The 17,374-nt window shown below is 44.0% G+C and overlaps 1 protein-coding gene across 2 annotated transcripts in view; it reads right to left on the reverse strand.

The window, feature by feature from the left end:
* PIK3AP1 (phosphoinositide-3-kinase adaptor protein 1) overlaps positions 1-17,374 on the reverse strand; it is a 113,615-nt gene that overhangs the window by 54,849 nt on the left and 41,392 nt on the right. For both annotated transcript variants that reach the window (XM_045878527.3, XM_045878525.3), the window contains exons 3-4: positions 3,947-4,083; positions 1,384-1,528 (exon numbers count right to left, since the gene is read on the reverse strand). In XM_045878527.3, coding sequence (XP_045734483.1) covers positions 1,384-1,528; positions 3,947-4,083 — 282 coding nt within the window. The remainder of the gene's footprint in view (positions 1-1,383; positions 1,529-3,946; positions 4,084-17,374) is intronic.

Raw genomic sequence — 17,374 nt, forward strand, 5'->3', positions numbered from 1 at the left:
TAAATAAATAAAATCTTGAGAAAAAAAAAAAAAATGCCTGGCATTTCAGGGGCTCCATCTTGAGGAAATACTCCTCAATCCATGCAAGCATAAAGAGGCTTGCTATATCAGAATTTAAAACAACAAGAAGACACTAAGAAATCAGAAATTACATAAATACATAACAATGAGGAGGCGAAAAATTAAAAGATACTTCTTTTCAATGGAGTATGATGCAGCTTTAAACAAGACGATTTATATGATACAAGTCCAACACAAGGAACTGGTTTTATAAATTACGATACATCTATACAAGGGATTAGCTTGCAACCAGTAAACATTATGTTGTAAAGGAATATTTATTAACATGGGAAAATACTCATAGGTATCTTCCAGGTAACGAAAGTGGCCTAGGAGACTATATGAAGCTATGTACATAGAAACAGAAAAATACAGAAATCACTGATTTCCTTTGGGGTATACAGGCAATTTTCTATTTACTTTCCTTTACCTTGGCTGTCTTCTTCAACTTTTCAGTATTGAGCACACATAACTTTTACAATAGAAAAAATATGTTATAAAATGGAGAGCTACATGGGGACGCCTGGGTGGCTCAGTCAGTTGAGGGTTAAACGTCTGCCTTCGGCTCAGCTCATGATCCCAGGGTCCTGGAATGGAGTCCTGCATCAGGCTCCTTGCTCAGCAGGGAACCTGCTTCCCCCTCTGACTGCAGCTCCCTCTGCTTGCACTCTGTCTCTGTCTCTGTCTCTCTCTCTCAAATAAATAAAATCTTAAAAAAAAAAAAAAAGTTACAAAGTCCACATAACAGCATGGGGCAAAAGGATGCTGAGAGAATAAATATAAGATTATATCAAGAAAAACAGAATATTGAAAACAACTGTTTTTAAAATTGTGAACAAAAAACAGTCTGAATTTTTTTCTATTTTTCTCTAATTTCAAAAAAAATTTTTTTAAAGATTCATTTGAGAGAGAGAGTGAATGAGAGAGAAAGCACGAGTGGGGGTAAGGGACAGAGGGAGAGGGAGAAGAAGATTCTCCCACTGAGCAGGGAGCCTGATGTGGGGCTTGATCTCAGGACCCTGGGATCATGACCTGAGCTGAAGGCAGACACTCAACCAACTGAGCCACTCGAGTGCTCCTCAAAAAATTTTAATATGTTAACTTCATAAGGATAAAAAATTTTATAATATCCATTTTTTCCCCATTGCACATGTATGTTTCTGCAACTTCCTTTTCCTTTAAATAGAACATGCCAACCAGATCCAAATCTTGGCTGTCACTTTTCTCAGTTGCTGAAGAAAGACAGGACAAGTAAAAGAAAGCAAGAGTGGGCCTCTTCCTGAACAGGATGCCTGATTTCCAGAGGTAGACGGGGCTACTTACTGGGGGCTTTCACGGAAACGGTGTATTCATTCTCCAGCTTGGCTTCCACCCTGACTGAGGGAGAATCCTCAGGGGAAAATTCTGCTTCTGTTGTCACCCTCTCATCCAACTTACATCTCACAATGACGTAGACAGTGGTTTCCACCTGGAACAGGAGACCAGTCAGTGTCCCCTCTCCCTCCTGGGTGCTCTATCAGGGTGCTGGGCAGAGGGTCTCCTGTCTCCCCGAGCCCCAGCTCTATCTGGTGAGGCTGTCCCAGAGCAGGGTGGGGTCTGCAGTCCAGCACTGGGCCTGTCTGCCATGGGTCCCAAAGAGACAAGTTACAAAGACTGAGAAGTGAACGTTTATAAACCTTTATAGAAATTTGATGGGAGTAATTTTATGTCTGTTGAATCTAATGTAATAATTTAAAATCCTGGGGCTTGTATTTCATCTTTTTATTTCATTTTTATCGCATTTCTTTTTTACTGCATTTTATAAAAGCACTGGTGCATGGCAGAATTGGGAATTCTGAAAAACAAAATAAAATGAGTCTTCACAGATAGTTTGAGAAGCACTATTCTGACACAAGCCTGGCTACTCAATGGGAAGCCGGTGGACGGACAGCACTGCAAGTGGATTCGAAATGCAGAATCCCAGGCCCCTCCTGGACCCACTGAACCGTCAAAGTCTGAATTTTACTGAGACCCCCGGGTGACTCACATGCACCTTACGACGTGAGAGGCGCCAGCCTAGAGAAGCCCTCTTGGGTTCCGCTTCTTGCGCTGTTCTTGAAAGGGCACAAATACCTTATTGGAGGACTGATTTTCCCCAGGCATAGAACAACCTGAATAGCTATATCACCTTGCTGGAAGGTCTCCTGCCAGGCCCGCAACATGCAATGATCTTGTTTTACTGGGCTCATTAAATGGGGAATGGGCCTTTTAAGACTTGAACTGATAAGGACAGGCCCTCCAAAGAGCGGGACGCAGGGGGGCGGGGGGGGGGAGATTTCCAGTCATTGCTAATCTTCGAATGTTCATCCTTAGATTCTACTATAAAGACCTCATAGTAGCCCTTCAGGACAAGGGCCACCATTTCACAACAGGTGAGGGAGAGGCTAGGTCCTGGCTTCCGGAGGCTGCTGAGGCTAAATGTGAATGTGTTTGTGGTGGTCCTGTCTCCGGCTGCAGGCCCAGCCCCGTCCCGCCTGCTTCTTCTCCCAGGCGGCATGAGGAGTCAGAGAGAATGAGTGTGTCCTCTCTGTTGACAGCAGGATCCAGCCCCAGCCTGGCCGCCCCAGGATCCAGAGACCTAGAGAAGCTGAATCCTGGAAGCCAGGACAAGAGAAAGAACGAACATCTGGAGAATCAGGGAGGTGTGTGAAGGGCGCCATTCTTCAGTTGCAAACACCCTCATCCACAGGTGCCCACCAGCCAGTCTTAGGATGAGAGGAGTTCGGGGAAGACAGGAAGGCATATGGAGAGACTGGAAACTGAAATGCCCACAAAGTCCTGGCCAATGAGGAGGGGGCATGAAGTGGGCTGTGAGGAAAGAAAAGGGAGTGGTGGGAGCCGTGAACTAGGGGATACATGCTTCATCTAATGGGCTGCTGGGCCCAGTCACTCACCTAAGGCCTGGTATTCCCAGATCCTGATTCAAAGGAAGCTGGGAATCGATTTTCATACCTAATTTTTAAAAACACTGTGTAATCTAAACCCAACATGTCTATGAGCTTAATCTAGCCGCGGTCTGCAAAGCAGCAGTCTGCAATCCCCATGGAAGGAGTCCTTGCCCAACGCCTCGTGGCCTCAGGCTGCATGGAAAATCACTCACAGGTGCAAGGAGGCTAGTACTTCCCATTGCCAAGGCTCCCACGCCCTCTTGCCCCAAGGACACCATGGTGGCAAAGTTAGTAAAGGGCTCATATCCACAGGGAAGCATTCTGCTGCTCTGAACTAATATCACATATTTTTCATCAAGAAAGGAAAGATAATGAAAAACTACCAATTCTATGGTAGAATTCAAATGACAGTAGACCATCAATTGGGCCATCACATTCAAGTCACCTGTTAACATAGGTGCCACCCTGAAAATGTTAGTCACATTATGCTTTGGCTTTTATCTTATCCCTTTAGCAAGCAATATTGGCAAATTTTAGCCAGCAAGCTTCAAGGCATTCACTTGGGGTATTGGAGTGGTCAGTTGATGGAGAAGCAGGCTTTCAAAATGCCCCCCACCCCCATCTTCGTCCTTCCAGCCTCAGGCTGGCAGGAACAGACCCAGGCCTCTACCTTCAGGGTTGGCCTAAGTGTCTGGTAAGGCTCATACCTGCCACACGCTCTGCGTTTCTGATCTATGAACTTATAAAGTCTCCGATGACATACACTTTCCTGAGCTCACCTCTCCCTTACTTAAAGGAGTGAGGTGTGCTCAAGGCCCAGGTACTGGGATTCCCAGGGCAGCTAATCTACAACGGAATCCCCAAGGGAAGGCTGAGATTACACTCCCTTTACTGCAACAAATACCTCCATTAAAAAGGCCATATTCTGCCACTGATCCACCAGCCCCACGAGTGCCTACCCCACAGCGAATACGGTCCGGCTGCACCACCATCAGGTTCCCAGGTGAAGTCTGCAGCGGCGGGTTCTGCTGCTTCAGGTAGGAAGGGACCTTCTCGTCCTCCGTCTCGGTGTCGGTGACTGAGTCACAGCCAGAATCTACAGAACAAAAGACATCATTGAATGGGAACACAAGGAAGGAGAACCGATGGGACGTTCCACCCCATGAAAGCCCCAAACATTACCAAATAGGAAATGGCTCAGAATGTCAAATAAATACAAGCTGAAGGGAGTGACTCAGGAAATCATGAAAAACAACTACTGGGAAAAAGTCAATTACCCGGTAGGCCAAAGAGTAGGGTGACAGCAAGAGGAAGACTGTGGAGAAGAAGGCCAGAAAGTCTGAAACAGGATGTTGCCCAAGGCTGGCAAGTCTAGTCTCAACCAGTGGGTTTCTGGAAGCTTTAGCTCCAGGCTTCCTGCACTGCTGGCTTTGGTGGCTTCGAAGAAACAAGGCCACTTCTCCTTAGGTGGGGTCAGGGGTTTAAGTGGGCTGTCCACTTAAACGTCATGTTTTGAACATCAAGTAAAACCTGTGCTGCCCAGGAAGCCATTATTCCTCAGGGTCATGGCTAGCCAATGGATCCTCTCTGGAGCAACAGTGAAATGCAATCTTTTTCAACAAACCTTGGATCAATGTAACTGGGATCCAGATTGGTACCCCAGCCAACACCTACACTGTGCACAGACTCAGAGCAGGTGAGGAGGGGTATGCAGATGTGTGGGGCACGGCACAGAATGAGATGATGCTGAGATGGTGTAAGTGGAACCTACCAGAGCTCTAAGGCAGGGGCTCTTAACCAGGGTTCATCCACTGATAGGCTGTGTGCAAGATTCTGTGTGTGTGTGTGTGTGTGTGTGTTTGCCTATACTTCTCTGGAGATAGTCCAAAGCTTTCATCAGATCCCCCAAGAGGAACAATATGGTTAAGAATGGTTAAGAGAAGAAAGGTTTATCTAGTCCCCTTCTTGGGCTTGCTCTTCTTCATTCCTAAACCACTTACAGAGCCAGCCAAACAAGTCAGGCACTGAGCGGACATGAAGATGAATGCCTTCTGACAGCCCACAATCTAAAAGGGCAGGTCCAGTGAGAGGTAGGGGTTCTCTTGGCTGACTCCTACAGGCTGGCCTCCCAGGGAAGGAGGAGGCCACCAGCAGAGCTCACAGCACTCAGTCCTAGTAGAATGCCGGGGTGGTGCATCAGGCCATTGATGTGTCCCCCAGAAAGCTGCACCCATAGGCTTGCACACTAGATCTCAGGTCATACCGGGGGAGAGGCTGTGCTCCCATGACCATGAAGGCTGAGGTGGTGGAGCTGGGCTAAGGGGGCAAAGGCACCATCGTGTCCTATTGATGTAACTGTGAGACAAGGACCTCCAGGACCTGCTCAGGCTGGGGAGAGGACCAAGGCTTCCCAGAAATGCAGCTTACAAACCCCACAGCCTTGGACAATGGTCTCATCCTAGAGCCTGACATCTGTCCGCTGACAGATGCCTCCACACGGCCCCAGACTGTGATGGGAAGGAGGCACACTCCTGCTGCTCTTTCCCTCTCTGGGATTTCCCCCCATGACTCACTATTCCACAAGGCCTGGCAGATGCAGCCGGGTGTCTGACCTTGCTTGCATAACAGGAATCCCAGCAGAATTTAGTGCTAAGAGACAAGGCCAAGGAACCTGGGAGTTCCAAGGAGGGTTGATACTGGTTTTCACTAGGTATCAGAGCCATCAATCTGCTATAGCTCTCCTTTCCTTTCCAATCCTACCGACTCCTTTATCAGCGCTAATTATCCCCCTCAAAGGCTAACTGCAGTAACCTCCCTGCCTCCCTACTCTCCAGCCATATTAACGGAGGCTGCCATTTTCTCTGCTGGATCTGCCCTTCCCTGCTGCCTTCTCTCCTTGATGGGTGACTCCTACAACAGCCAGGACCCATCCCCATGGACAGAGCCATACACACCACCCAAGCAACAACCACCCACCAAGGGAGCCTGTTTAGGAAAGAGCCAAAAAGATCAGTGATAATTAATATTCTTCTTCTGAATAATTATATCACGTCAAGCTTTAGTATTTTATTATTAGATGCCTGAACCATCCCATTTTTTCCATTTCTGAGGTTCTTCCTGGATAAGAAAATAACCTCATTCACTTAAAACACCCAATCAGTTACTTAAAACTGCAATAAGTTCCCTGGAATTCCTCCAGAATTGTTCAGACCCTACCCTGAGTAGTCCAGTGCCAGGCATCAACTCTTGCCAATTCCCTGTTCTATTTTACAGGCATGAGCTCCTTGGGACAGACCCATTGTACAGTCGTCCATTGCTTCAAAAAAGAAAAACTCTTCATTTCTCCCAAATTACTGACCTATTATTAGTCAGCTGGCCAAAGAGTCAAAGCTCTAGAAAATATACTGAGGAAACAAAAGAGAAAATATAAATAAGCCAATGAGAAAGACATGATAATGACAGATATGGAGAAGAATTTTAGAAACATACTGACATGAAAACTCTATGCTAAGAATTTTTAAAATTTCAATACAATTTTTATAGAAAAATATTAATTACCAAAATTGTCTCAAAACAAGTAGAAAATCTGACAAAATCAATAATCATGGAAAAAAAACTTCCTCAGTTTTCAAATAAAATTCAGAGTATAAGCCACATAACCCCTCTTCTTGCATTGAATTTTAAATTATAGTTGCAACAATGTTCTTCTTTATAATATCCAATTTCCTATCTAGGAAAATTCCATTTATATAGGTTTTATGCCTCTTACTAAAATTTAAAAAATAATAAAGTGTAGTCCTATTTTATATTACATTTATAAAAAATTAAACAGCAATTAAATACAATGGAGAACCCTAAACTCAAGCTTCATTCTCATAAAAACTTAATATGTGGTAAAGAAATCATTAAAAATCAGTATAGAATAAAGAAAATGGTTGGTGAGAAGAATGACTCAGCAGATGGTGCTGGAAAAAATTACCTATTTGGTGGGGAGGATGAAGGGACAGAAGGACTATTTAGATGCCTCCTAATTTTCATATACCCCAAAATAAAGCTTTGATGGATTATAGACTGAAGTAAAAAATAAAATAGATTTTAAAAATTAAGAAGATGAGGGGCGCCTGGGTGGCTCAGTCGGTTAGTCGGCTGTCTTTGGCTCAGGTCATGATCCCGGAGTCCTGGGATCAAGCCCCATAGGGTTCCCTGCTCAGTGAGGAATTCTCTTCTCCCTCTTCCTCTGTTCCTCCCCCTGCCCGTGCTCTCTCTCTTTCTCTCTCAAATAAATAAAATCTTTAAAAAAAATTAAAAAGGTGAAAATTTTATCATTGGTTTGGGAAAAGATTTGTTCATCTTAAACAACTAAAGAAATACAATCTAGACAAGCAATAGGGTTGGTATGAATTTAAAACTTTAGTAAACAAAGTTTTAAAAACCTAAAATCTAAATTATATTGCTTTGGCAGCATTAGTCATAATAGTCAAGGATGGAAACAACCCAAATATCCCTCAAGTAATGAATGGATAGACAAAGCATGGTATATTATTCAGTCATAAAAAGGAATAAAATATTGAACATTGAAAACACAATGCTGAGGGACGTCTGGGTGGCTCAGTCGGTTAAGCATCTGTCTTTGGCTCAGGTCATGATCCCAGGGTCCTGGGATTGAGTCCCATATCGGGCTCCTTGCTCAGCAGGGATCCTGCTTCTCCCTCTGCCTGCCACTGCCCCTGCTTGTGCTCTCTTTCTCTCTCTCTCTCCCTCTCTCTGGCAAATAAATAAATAAAATCATTTAAAAAAAAGAAAGAAAGAAAAAAGGAAAACATGATGCTGAGTGAAAGAAGCCAGGCACAACAGACCACATACTGTGTGATTCCAAATATATGATATGTCCATAGGAAGCAAATCTATAGAGACAAAAACTAGATTAGTGGTTGCCTAGGGCTGGGGGGCTTGGAGAGAGAGTTGGGCTTGGGGGATGATAGCTAAAGGGTTTGCAGTTTCCTTTTTGAGGGTATGAAAATACTCTAGAATTAATTATGGTGATAGCTGCACAAGTCTGTGAATATTCAAAAAAACCCACTGAATTGTACACTTTAAATGGGTAACTTGTTTGATGGAATGAGCACTGGGTGTGATATGCAACTGATGAATCACTGAATTCTACCTCTGAAACACACTATATGGTAATTAATAGAATTTAAATAAAATTTTGAAAAAATGGGTAACTTGTATGTTATGTGAATTATACCTCAATACAGTTGTTAACAAAAAATCCAATGGCAAATCACAAACTGGTTTAAAATCTGAAATAAACATGCCAAGGGGCTAATCTCCTTAATAAATGAAGAGATCATAGAAATCTCTTTAAAAACACCCAGTAAGTAGATAATTCACAAAGGAAGAAATACAAACTACCTCCCCATCTAAAAAAAGAAAAAAAAAATCATTCATTATCACTGATTATCATGGAAATGCAAATAAAAATAACATATTACTCTTCTACCTTTTCAAATTAGGAAATGTTTGAAGGCGAGGGAAGACAGATACTTACTCTCATTTGATGCTGAGGGAAGTATAAACTGGAAGACCTTTACCTAAGAAAGGTATATGTCTATATACAGAGAAAGAGAAAGTCTTTAAAATGTTTATATCCTTTGGCATATAATTCCACTAAAAATTTCTCTTAAGTAGGAAAATAAATGTTCAAAATGTAGACAAAGATAATGAACCAAGATGTCTGCTAAATCATTCTTTGCATTGGAGAAAAGTGGAAAACAACTTCACTGTCTGATGAAAGAATATTTAAAAATATTATTTCGGGGACATCTGGGTGGCTCAGTCAGTCAAGCATCTGCCTTTGGCTCAGGTCATGATCCCAGAGTCCTGGGATCAAGTCCCTCATTGGGCTTCTTGCTCTGCATGGAATCTGCTTCTCGCTCTGCCTGCCCCTCCCCGTGCTTATATTCTCTCTCTCTCTCTGACAAATAAATAAAATCTTTTTTTTTTAAATATTATTTTCAAAGAGTTTCAAGTAGAAGCTATGACATTATGTTAAGCAACAAAGCAGGACATAAAACCATATATCTTACAGTGTAGGGTATAACTATATAAAGAGAAATGCATTGAAAAGGTCAGAACAAAATCTGTGCTTCGCCCTCCTTCTTCCCTCCCTCTTTTCTTCCTTCCTTTCTACCTTCCAGCCTTTCTCCAGAGTTTATACAAGGAGAAAGCACTTGGATAATGGGGGTTGGGTAAAGAGAAAGCAGCCACTGAATCTTGTGGTGAATCATGTCACTAGCTTGGCACAAATGAGATTGACCCTAATAGTGCAGCACTTGGCAGATATTCCCCAGCGTTCAGATGGGCCATATAAACAGTTCCTTCCAGTAGGTCTATTCATTCAGTCACCTGAAATGAATTCACTCCCGACAGCTAATTCATTTCAGGAAGTCAGGCAGGATGCCATTCATTCTGAGGCTGATTCTGGAGTCTGACTGACAACACCACCATTTACCCACAGCTGCCTCTTCCAGGGCCCGCTACAGACTGGGCTGGGGGCCCCCGCCCACTTCAGCACACCCAAGGTTTCCTTGAAGGAAATTCTAACCCAGGCGTAAGCACCACTGAAACCCACCTGACAGAGATGGCACCAAGCTTGGCCACTTAAGGATGCAGATCCCTTGTGACCCTCCCCACCTTGAAGATAAGGTGCTGCCCTGGGACTCAAATAAGAAATGTTTGAGTGAAGGGCGCCTGGGTGGCTCAGTTGGTTGAGCGACTGCCTTCGGCTGAGGTCATGATCCTGGAGTCCCTGGATCGAGTCCTGGATCGAGTCCTGGATCGAGTCCCACATCGGGCTCCCTGCTCGGCAGGGAGTCTGCTTCTCCCTCTGACCCTCCCCCCTCTCATGTGCTCTCTCTCTCTCTCTCTCTCATTCTCTCTGTCTCAAATAAATAAAAAAAATAAAATCTTTAAAAAAAAAAAAGAAAAGAAATGTTTGAGTGAAGGCACTCTGAAAACCCTGAGGATCCCCCCAATGTAAAATATTATTAAGACACCAATACTATCCTCACTGTTTTAACATTGAACAATATTCTCTCAGCTTTTATGAGGTCCACAGGAACTCTGGAGAAATTCTAGACAAAGACTTTCTTGGTGCATCTGGCTCCCCAAAGTCTCTTCTATAAAGGACCCATATGGCAAATACTCCTTGGATTCAGAGGCAGGAAGTTTGTCTCTTCAGAGAACTTGCCTGTTTTCTCCCATTAGACCAGAACAGGCTAACGTGGGATGTTTCACGTTTTGCCCTTGCTGCCAGATAACTGACGGACAGTTTTGGTTCTTAACTCCTGTTGCACTCTCATCCAGGACCTTGGTCTTGCCTATCTGTCTTTTTTAACATTGTGTTTCATTTTGGAGGTTGCTCCAAACACTCTGGGGATTTGGGCCAGATGTGAATCCACGTCTCTCAAACTGGCATCTCCCAAAAGGCCTCGGATATAGTCCTTACAAGAATTTGTGCCCAGGCCTTTCATTTCGATGACAGTGCTTCTAAAATAAGATGCAAAGACATTCTAGATGATCAGGATGACCATGCTATAACTGGTCCTGCCACAGGACTGTGGCGCCTGCGTGTGCACGTGTGCACGTGTGCGTGTGGGTGAGTGTGTCTGCAGTTAGGGGGTGCAACGCCGCTTGAGCTCACAAGACCCTGGCTGGACTTCCTTTCCAGTCAGGTTTTCAGATCATTAAGTTTGCTCTTTTTCCTGTGCATCATCTGGCATTCAGTCAGGACCACGGCTTTTTGATAGCCTGCAGGATGGCCAGAGAATGGTGTTTGCTGATCTTGGAGAGTTTTTTCAGAATATACAAGCTAACTTCTCTTGTAAGGTAATGCTAAGCTCTGAGAAAACTATAAACGAGGATCATTCATTAAAATAACCATGTTTGGGGCACCTGGGTGGCTCAGTTGGTTAAGCGACTGCCTTCGGCTCAGGTCATGATCCTGGAGTCCTGGGATCGAGTCCCGCATCGGGCTCCCTGCTGAGCAGGGAGTCTGCTTCTCCCTCTGACCCTCCCCCCTCTCATGTCTCTCTCTCTCTCTCTCTCATTCTCTCTCTTTCAAATAAATAAATAAATCTTAAAAAAAAACAAAACCACGTTTGTTGAGCACTTACTATATGCCAGGAACCAGGCAAAACCCTTAACATTTATGATTCCATTTTATCACAACTAAGGGATTGATATGATTCTGCCCATTTCACAGATGAGAAAACTGGGGCACAGAAATTTAAGTAAGTTGTCCAAATCACATAGGTGCTTCCTGTATGAAAATATAACCCCCAAATCCATGCTCTCGTGCACTCTGGTAGTGTTTTCCACACTGTGAACCACGTAACCTGCTGTATAGATGATTCCAAAGTGTACAGCAAATATTCAGTGACACTGAACCACATGGTAGAAAGCAATCCCCTTTCAATTTTTCCAACCCCACTTATATCGAGAAGAAGGCTAGGTACGGTTAAGAGGATGCCTTGAATATCTTTCACATGCTTTTCTTTTTCTCCCATGGTACTATGGTGAGGACAAGTCCTCAAGCCCACAGACTTCTTTCTGTAGGCATGAGTATCCAGTAGAACTTACCAGCATTTACTATATACCACTGTTTATAGTACTTAATACCACTTATAAAACTTAATACCACTGTTTGATTTTTTTACTATCTTTATTTTTAAAGTTACCTTCTTTTTATATTAAGAGATAACCGGTTCCACAATAGTGGCATAGTTTCCTTTTAAAATAAATTTACTTAAGTAAAAAACCATGAAATGACTCAAAGAAAATATTGTTGCTAGTACAATGGACATCGACTGTGGTGACAGCTGTGCAACACTGTGAATGTCATTAATGTCACTGAATTGTATCCTTACAACTGGTTAAATGACAAATATTAGGTTATATATATGTTGCCACATTTAAAAAATTGGTAATTTAACATACAAAAAAAACCCATTGAATTTTACATTTTAAATAGGTGAATTGGGGGCGCCTGGGTGGCTAAGTCGTTAAACGTCTGCCTTCCGCTCGGGTCATGATCCCGGGGTCCTGGGATCGAGCCCCGCGTCGGGCTCCCTGCTCCGCGGGAAGCCTGCTTCTCCCTCTCCCACTCCCCCTGCTTGTGTTCCCTCTCTCACTGTGTCTCTCTCTGTCAAATAAATAAAATCTTTAAAAAATAATAATAATAAATAAATAAATAGGTGAATTGTATGGCATATGAATTATATCTCAATAAAACTGTTAAATAAATAAATAAATAAATAAATAAATAAATAAATAAATAAATAAATAAATAAATAAATCTGTTGAAAAAGATAAACCAAAAACCATGTTGATGACTCTCAAATGACCAAAGTTTGAGGAAAGCTGAATTATGCTATATTGTTTCCATTATGTTAAGCTAAATTTATTGGTGATTTTTAAAATAAGGTAAAGTGAAGGGAGGAAGGGAGGAAGAAGGCCTGTAGCATAAACATGTTGAATTATTTTCTTCAAGTTTTAGATGAAAAGGAAAAAGAAAGTGAACAAAGAAAGAAATTAAGGAGACACATTTTAGCAGAGAATGAAGAACTTTCCACCAATCTAGCCCCAAATGGAATGAAACAGAAACGATCATTGGGGCCAGTCCAGCTGGGGTCATTGGGGGATGTATATCCATGGGCTGGAATGAAACAGGAGAAGATCATCAATTGTGTCCAAGATTTCCAGTGCAGCTGATAAAAGAAAGAGTGAAGAAGAGTCAAAGATTTCTTAGAAGAATACAGAAATGAAGAGCCAAGCAACCTAGGTGGCAGGGTCCATGAAAGAAAGGGGCCATGTTCCCTCTGCATTTGCATCTCGGGTCAGGGACCCAAATTTAACCATCACACGGATGAGGCAGGAATACAGAGAGTTGCCTGAAGTCTGGAGAAACTTCTAGTGGCTTTCCCACTCAGGATGAAACTTCTCACGTATTATGATTCTCACCCATCCTACCCAAGCCACCATGATGAAACTATAAGACAAGATATCTGAAAGCCGGACATAGAACGTTCTGAAGCCCCAGCTTCCAAATCACCTAGCAAGTATCTATTGAATCTGTCTGACGCAGGACCCACTGAGGAGTCCCAAGAGTGTGTCCTCTATAGTCTTGGCCTTAAGAAGCTTATAGCTGATAGGGTGCCTGGGTGGCTCAGTCGGTTAAGTACCTGCCTTTGATTCAGGTCATGATCCAGGGTCCTGGGATCCAGCCCCGTGTCAGGCTCCCTGCTCGGTGGGGAATCTGCTTCTCCCTCTCCCTCTGCTGCTCCCCGCCCCATCCCACTCCTGCTCACGCTCTCTCTCGTCTGTCTCAAATAAATAAAATCTTTAAAAAAAAGAAGAAGAAGAGAAGAAGCTTACAGCTGAACTGGAAAGAGGAGGCTCCTTGTGGAAAACCTAGGAGAACTATGAATCCCTTACCAGCAAGCACCAGCCTGTGTGGTGAGACCGTAAATAGACCTTAATGAAGTAAGTTAAGTTTCCAAGTGTTTAAAAAGTGCTGGCACAGGAAAAATAGAACAGAAGTTCAGAAAGTTGAGAAAAACTTCCTGAAGGATGAAGAAGGCAAATTAACTTACTTTAATTGAGTCAAATAGCATTTGGATGCTGAGATTACCCTTTAGTGAAAAAGGTACATTTCCATTTAAATTAATAAAATAAATCATAACTCATTCCTTTATTCCTTCAACATACATTCATTGCCTACGCACGAATTATAAATATTCAAAGCCTATCGTAGGACCCCCAAGAAACGCATGGGTGAGAGCATTTCTGGCCTCCCTGACATCCGGGGGGACCACATAGGCAAGAAACACAGGAAAGCTTCTCTCAACTTCCAGAGACAAATGAGAACAGGAATAACTTCAAAAAAAAAAAATTACGAGGGATAAGCAGGAATTTATAAATAAAATACAGTTTATGGCCACCAGAGGATCAAAGTAGGAAGGACGTCCCCAAAGAAATGGCAAGTAAGGCCTTGAAAGGCACAGAAAGGCTGACATGGTGGTCAGAATGACTTTCCTGGCAGAGGTAAGGGCATGATCAAAGGCACAAATACTTGACAACAAATGATGTGTTTGAGCTACAGGAAGCAATGTGGGGGCATCTTGTATACAGGGTGAGAGGGGAAAGGGAACCTGAGGGTCAGAGAGGACCCTGAATGCCATTCAGCGACTTTAGTTGTATATCAAAGACCTGTCAGCAAACACTATTCATGAGAAAAGGAAAGTCTATAAAATATATACTGAAAATATAGCTTCGTTTTTCTAAAAGTGGAAGAACTTCGCTTGTTTTCTGAAATAATTCCAGAGACACTAGCAGAATATGTCAGCTCTTTTGTAAATCTTAGTCAGAATCGAGAAGGGGAGTGGCTGACCACCCATCACACCCTAAGCAAACAGTGCCTCCAAATATATAACAATATAAACCCGTGGCTAACAAACTGTTAACCAAGCCAACATCCTGCTCTATCTGCTTTCATGAGCAAATGAGATGCTATAATTAACCTGCTGTCTGAAAGTATACCACAAGCATGGTTCACAAAATGCTTAAAAAAATGATTCTTAAGTAGACTAAACATTTCTCCTACCATGTATCTTGTTTCTAAGCTATTAGCTTAGAAAATCAGTGTCATGGTTATTATTTTGTCCTTCGAAAGCACAAAGGGAGACCTCAGGCCTGGCCTCATCCCCAAATTCCAAATGTGTGGATCCAAATGAAGGAGCTTTTGCTCTCCCTGCAAGAGCATGTGGGTTCTGGGGTGAGGTGAGAGGCTTGCGATGGTGGGACTCAGGTTTTGAGTTTCAGTACCCCCCCCACCCCCCGCTTCCTGGCAAACAACAAGACTGCTTATTCATTTTAGTCATCACCCATGGGTCTTTCTCCCCCCTTGTTTACCCACCTTGGTTAATGGGTACTGAATTTCCTGTCCGATGAACCCCTTTCACTTAAAAAGCTCCCAACACAGTGACAAGTATACCCAAGCCGCAAGTCACCAACTCCCGGCAAAGTCACACACAGTCATCAGTCAGAATGATGGTAGGAGAGTCAGAGGAATGCCTTACCCACTGCATATCTTACTGGCATTAAAGTCGGGGGGGGAGGGGAAGTAGGATTATTTAGTGGTGTTAGTGTGAGTTCATTAAGGTGACATCAATCATCATCCTTGTCACCTTCATCACCATCATCATCCTCATGATGCCGAAAAGGTAAGGAGAGTCCTGCGGGCAATCCCCAACTCAGACTTTAGATAAACCCATGGCAGCCACTCTGCCTCCCTGGAAACAAGGAGAAAGGAATAGAAAGGAGGAGCAGGAATGAGTCCACTCCTCCCGCAAGCCCAGGCTGACTGCCTGAGGTAGTCAGTGTTGCCGAGTTTCCCAACACTCGCCAGCTCACCTGTCACATCCAACCTGCTTTGCCATCCAGATGGTCTGTGCTAGCTGCATATTCCTGAGGCTGCCGGGTTTCATTACACATCAGTGGATCTGTAGCGCTAGGGAGAGTGTTCTGGATCAGGACTCTACTGTACATCAACACCAGTCTTTTCCACCAGCTCACAAAGACAAGGAATCCTTTTTCCTTCCCTCACCAGGTAATTCCTCTGGCCCTCTTCCAGGTACTTGAAGTTCAGGACAAGGGAGCTGGGCAGGAGGAGAGGAGACCTCAGGTCTCTGAGATCTCTATCTAACCCCCACCCAGTGGCTCTAAGTGAACCATTCAGAGTGTTAGTTTTGTTTTGCTTTAAAGCAAAAGATGACGGCTCTTCCCTGCCCCTCCCCAACAGCACCCTACCTGCTCTTCAGCTAGAATAAAAATAGCCCCACAGCTGAGGCTGCCATGACAACCAAAGAGACCTTGACAACAGCACTCGTGACCCCCAGCCTTGCTGGGCCTCTCCAGCCCCCTTCCAAGTTCAACCTCCAGGAAACTTCCCTGAGTACACCAGCCAAACTGCTCCATTCTCATCCAAGAAGCCAGGGCTTATTTGGAGTTTTCACACCAAATAAGTGTCTCAGAAGGGTTTAATTTGTTCTCATTTCTTCCTTTCAGTGGCCTCAGGTACCTGTGACCAATGTGACTATCTCCCACTTTGCAGATAGCAAACGGAATGCACGAGGACGTGAACTGACTCGTCCTCGGTCACCAGCAGCGGGTTTAATGGTAGCACCACATTTAGAACTCAAGGCTAACCAGTTCCCTGGCTGAAGGAAAGGCTGATCTCAAGAAAGAGGACCCAGTGGAGAAATAATTCCTCTGGGTGAGCTGCTTCCTGGCCACAGACAGAAGTTCTCTCAACCAGTCTCTGACATAAATCTGGGAAGGGGTGCAGCCACGTCAACCCTGGACCCAGCATCTCTGGGGATGCTCCCAGCACAGCTTTCATGGGCCAAGTTTATCAAGACCCTTAAGAAGCACTGGTCCATACCTGCGTTCCAAAAGCCACCGCTGGGGAGAAGGGTCTCCACTAGGACTCTCAGGGCTGGAGGCCTGCAGGCCCCTGTTTCATCGTTCAGGAAACCCCAGTGTTGCTAACCAAGCAGGAGGTACCACAGCCCCCATGAAGATTTCCTCTTTCTTCATCTCTTTCCGATACTTATAAATGTGCTTCCTCTCTCTATGTAAATTTCGTTCAAATGGCAGGACACAGGCTTGTAATGAGGCCATTAATAACTACTCTTTAAACAGCCTCTTCTGAGTTTCCTGGTTCAGGAATCAATTCTAATCTAAACAGACATTGATGTCTGGATTTACTGGTGTGAGGATAGACAAATGGGCTCTGTCTGGGGCAGGCCACAAAAATGCAGTTTATTTTCACCCAGCCAAGAGCTGAGAGGCCAAAGGTAACTCTTTTTTTTTTTTTAATTTGAGAAAGAGAGGGAGAGAGAGAGCATGAGCGGGGGGGGGGGGGGGGGGGCGCGAGGCAGAGGGAGAAGCAGACTCCCCGCTGAGCAGGGAGTGGACTTCGGGCCAGATCCCAGGACCCTGAGACCATGACCAGAGCTGAAGGCAGATGCTTAACAGACTGAGCCACCCAGGCGCCCCTTGATAATAGAAATGAGCTTAGGAAATTGTGACGAAAACTTCTTTTGCTTTTCCTCTCTACCACTTCGCTGTCACACTTACAAGAAAGGCTGAGGTGAGGTTTACTTTTCCCACTTCTGCTGCCCGTTAGCATTCTACCCAGCTAGAACTACAAAATTGGACTGGTCAGTTTCACTTTCCGTTTTTAGGAAGCGCAACTTTCCCTCCTCAACCTGAAACGCTGCATCTGGACTCACAGCATGGTCAAGTTGGGGTGGGGGCATGCT

Source organism: Mirounga angustirostris, unplaced genomic scaffold (assembly GCF_029215605.1).
Source record: "Mirounga angustirostris isolate CCGP_5_RB_7025 unplaced genomic scaffold, mMirAng1.0.hap1 SCAF_6, whole genome shotgun sequence".
NCBI classification, from domain to species: domain Eukaryota; kingdom Metazoa; phylum Chordata; class Mammalia; order Carnivora; family Phocidae; genus Mirounga; species Mirounga angustirostris.